The sequence below is a fragment of the Chiloscyllium plagiosum genome, chromosome 39 (genome assembly GCF_004010195.1).
Source record: "Chiloscyllium plagiosum isolate BGI_BamShark_2017 chromosome 39, ASM401019v2, whole genome shotgun sequence".
In the NCBI taxonomy this organism is placed as follows: Eukaryota; Metazoa; Chordata; class Chondrichthyes; order Orectolobiformes; family Hemiscylliidae; genus Chiloscyllium; species Chiloscyllium plagiosum.
In genome coordinates, this window is record NC_057748.1 from 8,343,975 (window position 1) to 8,355,155 (window position 11,181).

The 11,181-nt window shown below is 44.2% G+C and overlaps 1 protein-coding gene across 4 annotated transcripts in view; it reads left to right on the forward strand.

The window, feature by feature from the left end:
* Positions 1-10,830, forward strand: part of LOC122542195 (ETS homologous factor-like) — a 33,038-nt gene extending 22,208 nt beyond the window's left edge. For all 4 annotated transcript variants that reach the window (XM_043679650.1, XM_043679654.1, XM_043679651.1 and 1 more), the window contains 2 exons: positions 6,035-6,227; positions 8,568-10,830. In XM_043679650.1, coding sequence (XP_043535585.1) covers positions 6,035-6,227; positions 8,568-8,667 — 293 coding nt within the window. In that variant the 3' untranslated portion in view covers positions 8,668-10,830. The remainder of the gene's footprint in view (positions 1-6,034; positions 6,228-8,567) is intronic.
* Positions 10,831-11,181: the final 351 nt, after the last annotated feature.

The following is an 11,181-nucleotide window of genomic DNA, read 5'->3' on the forward strand; positions in this document are numbered from 1 at the left end:
TCAGCCAACTAACTTTCAATCCAAGTTAGTACTTTGCCCCCAATTCCATGCGCCCTAATTTTGCTCACTAACCTCAAAAGCTTTCTGAAAGTCCAGGTACACTACATCTACTGGATCTCCCTCGTCCATCTTCAGAGTTACATCCTCAAAAAATTCCAGAAGATTAGTCAAGCATGATTTCCCCTTCATAAATCCATGCTGACTCTGACCTATCCTGTTACAACTATCCAGATGTGCCGTAATTTCATCCTTTATAATAGACTCCAGCATCTTTCCCACCACTGAGCTCAGACTAACTGGTCTATAATTTCCTGCTTTCTCCCTCCCACCTTTCTTAAAAAGTGGTATAACATTAGCCACCCTCAGGTGAGACTAGTTTAGTTTGGGAACACATTCAGCATGGACTTGTTTGACCGAAGGGTCTCCCACCTTTCTTAAAAAGTGGTATAACATTAGCCACCCTCAGGTGAGACTAGTTTAGTTTGGGAACACATTCAGCATGGACTTGTTTGACCGAAGGGTCTGTTTCCATGCCGTATGATTCTATGACCCTATAAGGGCTATTTGGTAGGAGTTGATTGTGTAAGGGGTGGTGGTGTAGGAGGTAATGTCACTGAGTTAGTAATCCAGAACTCTAGGTTATCGTTCTGGGGCCATTGCTTTCAATACCAGTGTCGATAATGGATAAATTTGATTTCAGTTTTTTTTAACCCTGGGATTGAAAAGCCAATCTAATGGCAAAATCATGTAACCACTGTCAATTGTCATAAAAACCCATTTGGCTCACTAATGTCCTTCAGGAAATAAAATCTGCCATCCTTACCTGATCATGTGACTCTGGACCCACAGCATTGTGGGAAATTAGGGATGGCGATAAATGCTGACCTTGCCAGAGATGCCTACATCCCATGAATATATAAAAACACAAGGATTCTTTGAAGGTCAGAAGGATGAGAGACGATTCTGTTTAAACATCTTAAGTACTTAGATGCTAAGAATTACCTTCCCTTGGCTGGAAACGTAGGGGCCACAGTCTCTGCATAAGGAGCCAGTCATTTTTGAGTGAGATGAAAAGTAATGTCTTCATTCAGAGTGTTATGGATCTTTGAAATAGATCCAAGACTGAAAGCATTGGATTTTTAGACTGCCAATCAAGATATATTGGAATAGTACAAGAGTATGGAATTGATGTAGAAAATAGACTGTGTTCATATTGAACAGTGGAGCAGGGCTTGCAGGCGAATGGCCTCCTCCTGTTTCTATGTAAAGAGGAAGAGCAAGATAGGCGTTCAGCTCCTTTGATCCTACTCTTCCATTCGATAAGATCATAGCTGATGTGATGATGGCCTCAACTCTGCTTTCCTACATGCCCCATAACTTTGACTCACTTGTCAATAACTTAACAACCTCTTCCTCAAAAGTATTCAATGACTCTGCAGGTTATTTGAAATCACAAGCTTTCAGACAATGTCACCTGATGAAGCAGCAGTGCTTCAAAAGCTTGTGATTTCAAATAAACCTGTTGGACTAGAACCTGGTGTCATGTGACTTCTGACTCTGTCAATAGGATCAGCTCTCCAGGGGGACTCTGTCTATTACGTTGGGGAAGGGGGTTTAGAGCAGTGGAACTGGTAATGGAGGTGGTGAGATGGAGGGCTGTCTAGATGGCAGAATCCCTCTTGTCCTCACTTACCACCTTATCTCCGCATCCCATGCACCATCCTTAAACACTTCAGTCAATTCCAACTAGACCCCACCACCAAGAGCATCTTCCCCTCCCCACTCCTCTCTGCCTTCCGCAAGGACCATTCACTTTGACAATCCTTGGTTTGCGCCACTCTCCCCACCAACCTTCCCCCGCAACCAGAAAAGATGCAAAACCTGCCTGTACACCACTCCCCTCACCTCCATCCAGGGCCACAAACAGTCCTTGCAGGTGAGACAGAGGTTTACCTGCCTCTCCTTCAACCTTCAACGATGCTCCCAATGTGGTCTTCTCTACATTGGGGAGACCAAACGTAAACTGAGGGCACGTTTTGCCGGGCATCCCAGCCGGCCACGCAGGGGCCAATTGAACCTCCTAGTCACCAACCATTTTAACTCCCTTTCCCTCACCCTTTCTGACGTGACCATTCTTGGCCTCCTCCATTGCCACAATGAATCAAACCGCAAATTGGAGGAGCAACACCTCATCTTCTGCCTGGGCAGTTGCCTGGCTTGCTGTGTTGTTCCAGCCTCCTGCTTGTCCACATGTTTCATGCTTCCTGCTTCACGTCTACATTCAAATATGTGATGCATCATATCCTCCTCTAACCTTACTCTTTCTCGTTGTCTGAAAAATGTAGGTCTCATAGAATCCTACACTGTGGAAGCAGGCCAATTGGCCCATCCAGTCTGCACTGACCCTCTGAAGAACATCTCACCTGGAACTAACCTATCCCTGTAACCCTGCATTTCCCATGACTAACTCATCTAGCCTACACATCCCTGGCCACTGTGGGCAATTTCCCATGGCCAGTCCACCTAATCTGCACATCTTTGGACTGTGGGAGGATACTGCAGCAGCCAGAGGAAATCCACACAGACCTAGAGAGAACAAGCAAATTCCACATAGACAGTCACCCGAGAGTGGAATGAAACCCAAGTCCCTGGCACTGTGAGGCAGCAGTGCTAACCACTGTGACAACTCCTTCATTATCTCTCTATTGTCTACAAACCCAGAATCAGTGTCACCCAACAAACTATCCCCGATCTATTTTATCCTCTGCCAACTCTTCAAACCTCCCATATATTATTGGCATCCATGACTCATTGGGTAACAGTCTCTCCTCACACAACCCCAGGTTCAAATCAGGCTTGAGCACAGACAGACTCTCCAACTGCACTCACTGAGGGACTGCAGCAGTGTCAAAGATGTCATTCTCTCGGGGAGATGTTCCACCAAGGCAGCTCAGGAATCCTATGGCTGCATTTTAAAGAGGAGAAAGAGGAATTCTCCGTGGTGGCCTGACGAATAATTATCCCTCAACTCTATGAACCATAGAATGATTACAGTGGAGAAGGAGGCCATTCAGCCCAGCTTTGTTGGCTCCCTGCAACAGCAAATCAACTTGTTCTACTCAATCAATTTTTCTCTTCAGCTGCTTATGCAATTCCCTGTGGCATGCCCTCTAGGTTAAATCTACCTGTGTCATGCTCTCAGGCAGTGTAGTCCGGATCCCAACCACTAACATGAGCATCCCACCCCTCCACCTCTCCCCCTTCATTGGGTCCATTAGTTCTTTTGCCACTCATAGTAAATCTACATTTTTTCAACAATGGGAAGAAGTTGATTCATGTAGCCATGCAATCATTTCCTCCTCATCTAATGCTCCTTTAAAGACAGAACATCCCTGAAATAGATTATCTGGTTATCTCATTTTAAAAATCTTTTTTATGGGATGTGGCTGTTTGGTTAGGCTAACCTTTTTTTATATATATGTATTTATTGAAAAAATGTTTACTCTTTTACAAAAAAAGCTATAAAAGTACAAAAATACAGAGAAGCATTAACAATACCACATTATTACATTATAGCAATGTTAACAATAAACTACCTACTACTCTACAGCTTACAATTGTCTCACATTTACTTAACTTAACCCAAGTTAAAATAAACTTGAATTAAATGAAATAGAATTAAATTAAATTACAATCCAACTAAATTAAATTCCATTTCATTACACTACATTACATTTGCCATACATCCATGAAGGCTCCTGTCCATGGGAGCAACAGTTATTATACCAGTAATTACTAGGCCTCCCCCCCCCACCCCCCACTTCCCCGGTCCCCAGACCACCATATACGGCCCTCGTGGCTATATAAAGGCCCTAATCAATACCGCTGACAGATCCATGCCTATATAATTGAGAAAGGGCCATCATGTCTTATAAATTTGTTCCATGGTGCACCATACTCATCAGATAATCTTGGGGGATGTGCTCCATCACACGTCTGCGCCTCCCCACAAGACCTGGAGGTTTGTCTGATATCCAGTTCATTAGAATGTTCTTCCTCGCACAGTGTATAAGAATGTTAAAGCACCACTTTCTGTGCTCACCCAGAGAGGGCAGATACGGCAATCCTAAAAGAAGGGATACCGGATCCTCCTTAACTTCTATTCCCTGGATCCTCTCCAGCTCATTCACTCTGGCCCCCCCAGTATCCATGAATCTTGTAGCAGGATCAAAAACAATGTGTAAGGGTGCCAATGCTGATTTTACATTTGGGACATTTTTGTAGAAGATCCTTTCTTAAACTTTACTAACCTCTCGGGTGCCATATGTGCCCCGTAGAGGATCTTCAATTGCATCGCTTGTGTTTTATTGCATATTGAGCTTTTCTTTACATTCCCCCCTATATTCTCCCATGTTTCCGATGAAATTTCTTCCCTAACTGCTGATTCCAGATCCCATGGAGTCTCTCTATATGTCCCAAGGCGCTCGCTCTCTACAGATGGTATATGGTACTAACCGAGAGAATGCCCCACATCGGAGCACTCTTCTCTCTATATTGAACTTGTAGAACTGAGCCAAGAACGTGAACAGCAAAGTTTTAAGCAAATTGCCCTCACCTTACCGCATTATAGGCCAACCTTTAATGTTCATCCCTAATTGCCCCTGGAGAAGGTGCTGCCTTGAACCGTGAACTGTGGGGAAACCCAGAGTTCTGTTAGTAAGGGAATTCCAGGATTTTGACCCTGCAACAGTGATGTATTTCCAATACAGGCAATGGCCTAGTGATATTATCACTGGACTATTAATCCAGAAAACCAGGTAATGTTCTGGGAACCTGGGTTCAAATCCTGCCATGGCAGATTGTAGAATTTGAATTCAGTAAAGATCTGGAATTTGGTATTGTGTTCCCATAGAACTGCTCTCTCATTAGAGAGAGACGTCTGGCGGTGGCTGAACCTGAGGGCCACCATGCCTTCGGCAAGGGGAGAGGCTGAGAAGGAGAATCCTCCATGGCAACCTCCGCTGGTGATGGGAATTGAACCCATGTTGTTGGCATCACTCTACTTCACAAGCCAACCTTCCAGCCAACTGAGCTAACTGTCATCCCTACCTGGTTTGGACTACATGTGACTCCAGACCCACAGCTATGTGGTTGACTCTCAACTGCCCTCTGGGATGGCCTAGTAAGCAATGCTCTCATACTGTGAATGAATTTAGAAAATGTCAGGTTGGTTGCTGCGGAGCTTGGACAGAAACATGCCATTGTATTCATTGCCCTTGACGTTCTCATTGTTAGAAGTTGTGGGTTTGGAAGATGCCCACTGAAGGAGCCTGGGGGAAGTTGTGTCACTGCATCTTGTAAATGGTAGACACTGTGCACTAGTGATGGGGTGGAGGAAATGCTTGTGGATGTGGTGCCAACCAAGCGGCTGCTTTGCTCCTGGATGGTGTCAAGTTTTCTTGAGTGTTGCTGGAGCTGCAACCATCCCCCCTGGCAAGTGGGGAGTATTCTATCACACTAATGGTGGGAGCTCGCTGTACAGACATTGGCCGCCTAACTTCCTGCATTGCAACAGCAACTCCACTTCAAAAAGACTTGATTGGCTGATAAAATGTCTCTGGGTTTCTGAGCCTCAATAAAAGTGAGTCTTGCTTCATTTTTTCTTTCAGTTTGGGCAGCATGGTGGCTCAGTGGTTAGCACTGCTGCCTCACAGTACCAGGGACCCAGATTCAATTCCTGCCTGGAGCAACTGTCTGTGTAGAGTTTGCACATTCTCCCCGTGTCTGCGTGGGTTTTCTCCCACAGTCCAAAGATGTGCAAGTTAGGGCGAATTGGCAATGTTAAATGGCCCATAGTGTTCAGGGATGTGTAGGTTAGGTGTATTAGTCTGGGGTAAATGTAGGAGAATGGGTCTGATGCTGCAGAGGGTCGGTGTGGATTTGATGGGCCGAAAGGCCTGTTTCCACACTGTGGGGATTCTATAACTATATCTTAACCGTTATTCACTGTGTGTGTAAAACTCAATCCAAACAGGCCAGAGTGTTCACCTGTGGGAGTTTGTCCGGGATTTGCTGCTGAACCCCACAGAGAACAGTGAGATCCTGCGATGGGAGGATCGGCAGGCAGGAATCTTTCGTGTAATTAAATCCAACGCTTTTGCCCAGCTGTGGGGAAGCAAAAAAAACAACAAAGAAATGAACTATGAGAAGCTGAGCCGAGCACTGAGGTAAACATCAGGCGGTGGGGATGTAGTGGTAGTATCACCAGACCAATAAACCCGAGACATGAGGATTTGGGTTCAAATCCCATCATGGCAGAATTTCAAATCAATTAACAAAATCCAGCTCTGAAAGCTTGTCATCGATGCTGACATCAGCATCAATCATGATTTGGTTCCTTAATTACCTTGAGGGATATGAATAGGAAAGGTTGGGTGGGGGAGGGTATGGGCCAGGAGCAGGCTGGTGGGATTAGATTAGTTTGGGATTATGTTTGGCATGGACTGGTTGGATCAAAGGGTCTGCTTCCATGCTGTATGACTCTATGATGGAAATCTGCTTTACCTGGTCTGGCTTACACATCACTTCAGACCCACAGCAATGCCACCCTTTGAGATGGCACTGCCATTCAGTTCAATGCAACACAAATTGCTGGCCTTTCCAATGCTGCTGACATTCCTGAGCCAGAATATGAACAAAGAAGCTCAGAAACATTGTCCCTCCCTCTGACTGGTGGGGAATTCCCAATGGCAGCACAATCTCCATCTTTGGTTGTAGTTGCCAACTTTGCAGAATTATGGGGCACGGAGGCATGATGGTCATGCTCTTGAACCAGGGTTGATCCTAATAAAGTATGATTTTAAATTCCATCACTTTAGGGGAAATTGACTTTACTTAAATGAACATAAGAACTCAGAGTAGGCTTTTCAGTCCCATAAGCCTGTTATGCCATTTGATGTGATTATGTCCGATCCACTTTCCTGCCTGCTCTCCATACCCCTTCAACCCATTACTAATTAAAAATATATCTCCTTCAATAAATTTATTCAACATCTTGGCATCCACCACAATCTGGGGAACTGAATTCCACAGATTCATGACCCTTTGAGAGAAGTCATTCTCCTCATCTCCATTTTAAATCTGCCACTCCTTGTTGAAAACTACAATAAAAAATCAATACATTTGGCATTATAATGTAGTACACCATAACTCTTCCAGGTCCAGGAACCCACTGTTCAGTGTCACTGGGCTAGAGAAAGAATTGGGATGTCAGTCAGTGTAGAGCATTCTAAATTCTGTATTCCTCCAATTCTGCCCATTTGCTTAATCATAGAATCCCCTACGGTGTTGAAACAGGCCATTCAATCCATTGTGTCCACACTGACCCTCTGAATAGCATCCCACCTAGACCCACCACTACACCCTAACCTTGTAACCCTGCATTTCCCATGGCTAATCCACGTAGCCCGCACACCCCTAGATACTATGGGCAATTTAGTGTAGCCACTCTACCTAACCTTTGGACTATGGGAGGAAACAGAGCACCCGGAAGAAACCCACACAGAGATAGGGAGAATGTGCAAATTCTACACAGTCAGTTGCCCGAGGAATCAAACCCAGATCCCTGTGAGTTAGTAGTGCTAACCAGTGGGCTACTGTACCATCCTATCAGGACCTGATTTCTCTTGCACCCGTCGTGGGGGCCTGGGTCTTTCTCCATCTGGCCCTCTAGGCTCTGCAGTTACCCACCCCAGAACCTCACTGCCTTCTTCTACCTTTGAGACACTTCTTAAGAGCTACCTCTTTGATAAAACTCCTTGATCCCATTATCCTTTTATGTAATTCAGTGTCAAATTTAATTGATGTAACTGAGGAAACTTTACTAGGAGAATAGGTTAAAGATGACATATAATCACAAGTGACTACGATGACATCCAGTCTTTCCTGGAACTTACATGCCAACCTCCAGTCCATAGCCTCCAGGTACCCAAGTCTCATACATGAAGGATGGAAACTTGGGCATACTAAAGCTCTTGTGACACCCAGAGAGAAAACAAGGGCAAAACGTCTTTGAGGGACAATCCAAGAAAAATAAAATTGTACTTCAGCACAGCAGTCAGAGCTGACTGTATAGTGCAGTGCTGAGGGAGTGCGACACTGTTGGAAGTGCCACCTTGCAGATGAAAAGTTTAACTAAGTCCCATCTGCCTGTATGGGTGGATATGGAAGGTGCTGTGACCCTATTTCAGGATGTTATTCCCAGGTTGCGGGAGGTGGGGGGGGGATTGGGTTCAAGTAATATGTTTCCCTTAATCAGCATCACAAAAACAGATTGTCATTGTTTGTGGGAGGTTGCTGTGCACTATTTGCCTACCACATTTCCCATAACTCTTCAGATCTAACTTCATTGAGTGGAAAGTGCTTTGAGACATCAGGTGGTTGTGAAAAGGTACAATATGGTCTAAGTGGGAGACTTTTCTTCTTTCCAAAACATCAAGTATTTAAGATTTAATAAAAATCAATTCAACTTGATTTAAAACTTAATGCATTTATCTCCTCTTCCTTAGACACTATTACAAATCTGGAATCCTGGAACGTGTGGATGGGAGACTAACGTACAAATTTGGAGAGAAAGCTTATGGATGGAAAGGAACTTGGAGTCTGTAAATACACTCAGAGGCTCAGACCCTGAGTTAACCCTTCCTCAGCTGTAAACAATGACATGAAGTGATCTCGCTGACATGTGAATGCGGAAATTCCTCCATACCTCATCACAGAATATCCCAGGAATGTTTAGACTTAACCACAACGGAAAGTGCCAGTAAGGTTAATAAGGGGACCTCTAATTCTTCAGTGGACTGTACCAGCCTGGTTCTTGAGTGGATTTCCTGGATATTTCCAAAGGGTTAGGCTAACACTGGAGGATAAATTGTGTGAGACTTCAGTAACAGTCATAAGGTCTCACAGAGCGGTGTGGAAAAAAACGAATGGAAGTGAGTCCAGGGCATTTCGAGTGATCCCAGTTTTCCTGATATTGATTGGAAAGTCTGCCATTGCACTAGCACTGGTCCCTGCCTGATTTCTAGCCTGCACTTCCACAATGGAGCCTCACAAACGTTACTCTCAAATATCCGCTTCTAAAAATGCATTGTAACCTTCAAAATAAATCATAATAGGAATGGGAGGAGGCTATTCAGCCCCTTCTCTCATTCTGTCCATTCACAGCATTGTGTATCTTAATTCCATCCCTTCCTCCTGGCATGATTTTAGATACTCCTAACAGGAGACTGCTGTTCTGGTATGTCGAAGTTTTTCCAAGATTTACTAAGGAACTCATGTTGTTTAAGGTTCCAGATTCTTAGCATAAGTCATTGGTCACTTGCTTTCCTGAGGACCATGGCTGTGCCCTGGATGGGTCATATGTCTTGCTGTCCTCTCCCCTCTGAACCATTGCACACCAGCCTCATCTGCCATGCCCAAACTTTGTACATAGGAAATAGGAGTGGAAATAGGCCATTTGGCCCATCAAGCCTGTTCCAGCATTCAGCAAGATCATGGCTAATCTTCATGGCAATTTCCCAAACTATCTCCAAATCTCCTGATGTCTTTAATATGAACATAATGATGGTATTTCCATGGTCTGGAGGGTTGGTGCGGACTCAATGGGCTAAATAGCCTGGTTCCACATGTAGGGATTCTCTATACTCACAATAAGATCTGACTGAGGCTCAAGTTATATATTCCAGCTCCTTGAGCTAGCAGCCAACATATCACCAACCCTTTCATTTACTTTTTACACCTATCCACTAGCTATCACTGCTTTGTCTACACAGACCAAATTCCTTCAACCTATTGCTCCCCCTAGATTTTCACTGCTAGGACATTGTCCCATCCTCTGACTGATTATAGAAGCTCATGTACAGTTGAGGATGCCCAAGTTTGGTCATAAATCAAATGGCAATACAATATTCTGAGCTGAGGGCAGATGTAATGTAGATGAGTGTCTAGATGCTGAGTCACCACAGATTATGGGTTCAAACCCCACTCAAGTCCAGAGGAGAGTAACTAAGCTGACCCTCCAGAACACGGACTGGGGGAGCACCACACTGTCATACGGACTGTTTCTCAGATAGGATGTTAAAGTGAAGACCTGTCTGCCTTCCAAGCAGAACATAAAAGGTCTCATTAGTCACAGTTTCAAAGAAGAACAGTAGAGTTTTCCATGGTGTACTGGGCAATATTTTACCCTGAACCAACACCAAGACAAGATGCTCTGGTCCTTTACGTGGCTGTTTCCTGGGCAGCTGGCCATATGCAAATCAGCAGGTGTATTTCTCTGACCTCATAAGCACTTATTTGACTGTGAAATGTTTTTGGATATCCTTAAGCTATGAAAGGCACTATATAAATGCAAGTTCTTTACTTTAATTGTTGCAGCGAGAAAGGTGTAGCAGAGGAGGAGGAGTTGGAAGGGACAACAGGGCAGCTGGGGTGTAAACAATAGGATAAAATTCTGTAAATTTGTTTAAGATATTTTTCTTTAGGCATCAAAATGCAATCCGCAAGTAATACCGATATAATCTACACTCCACAAAGAACAGCGCTGTAATTCTGAAATTGCAAATAGGAAACTAAGTCTGAAGGTTAAGAATCTGAATGTAATAATAGTGGTGTTCCACTTAAAACCACACTTGAAACTTGCCTCCAATTATATTACTGTATTATATCAAAAATTCGCTTTTGTGTGCATTAGTTTTGTAAAATTTTGGTTGCAATATATAATAATGCAGTGGTGATGTAATTGGGATAAAAATGAATAAATCTGGAATTGAAAGCTAGTCTCAGTGATGGTGACCATGAAACGATCATCAATTGTTGCACAAAGCCATAATTTCAACATTGGTTTAATGGATGTGTGCGTCGCCAATATCTATTGGTTCACTCATGTCCTTTAGTGAAGGAAATCCCGGCTGAAAATGTGTTGCTGGAAAAGCGCAGCAGGTCAGGCAGCATCCAAGGAACAGGAGAATCGATGTTTCGGGCATAAGCCCTTCTTCAGGAATGAGGAAAGTGTGTCCAGCAGGCTAAGATAAAAGGTAGGGAGGAGGGACTTGGGGGAGGGGCGTTGGAATTGCGATAAGTGGAGGGAGGTCAAGGTGAGGGTGATAGGCCAGAGTGGGG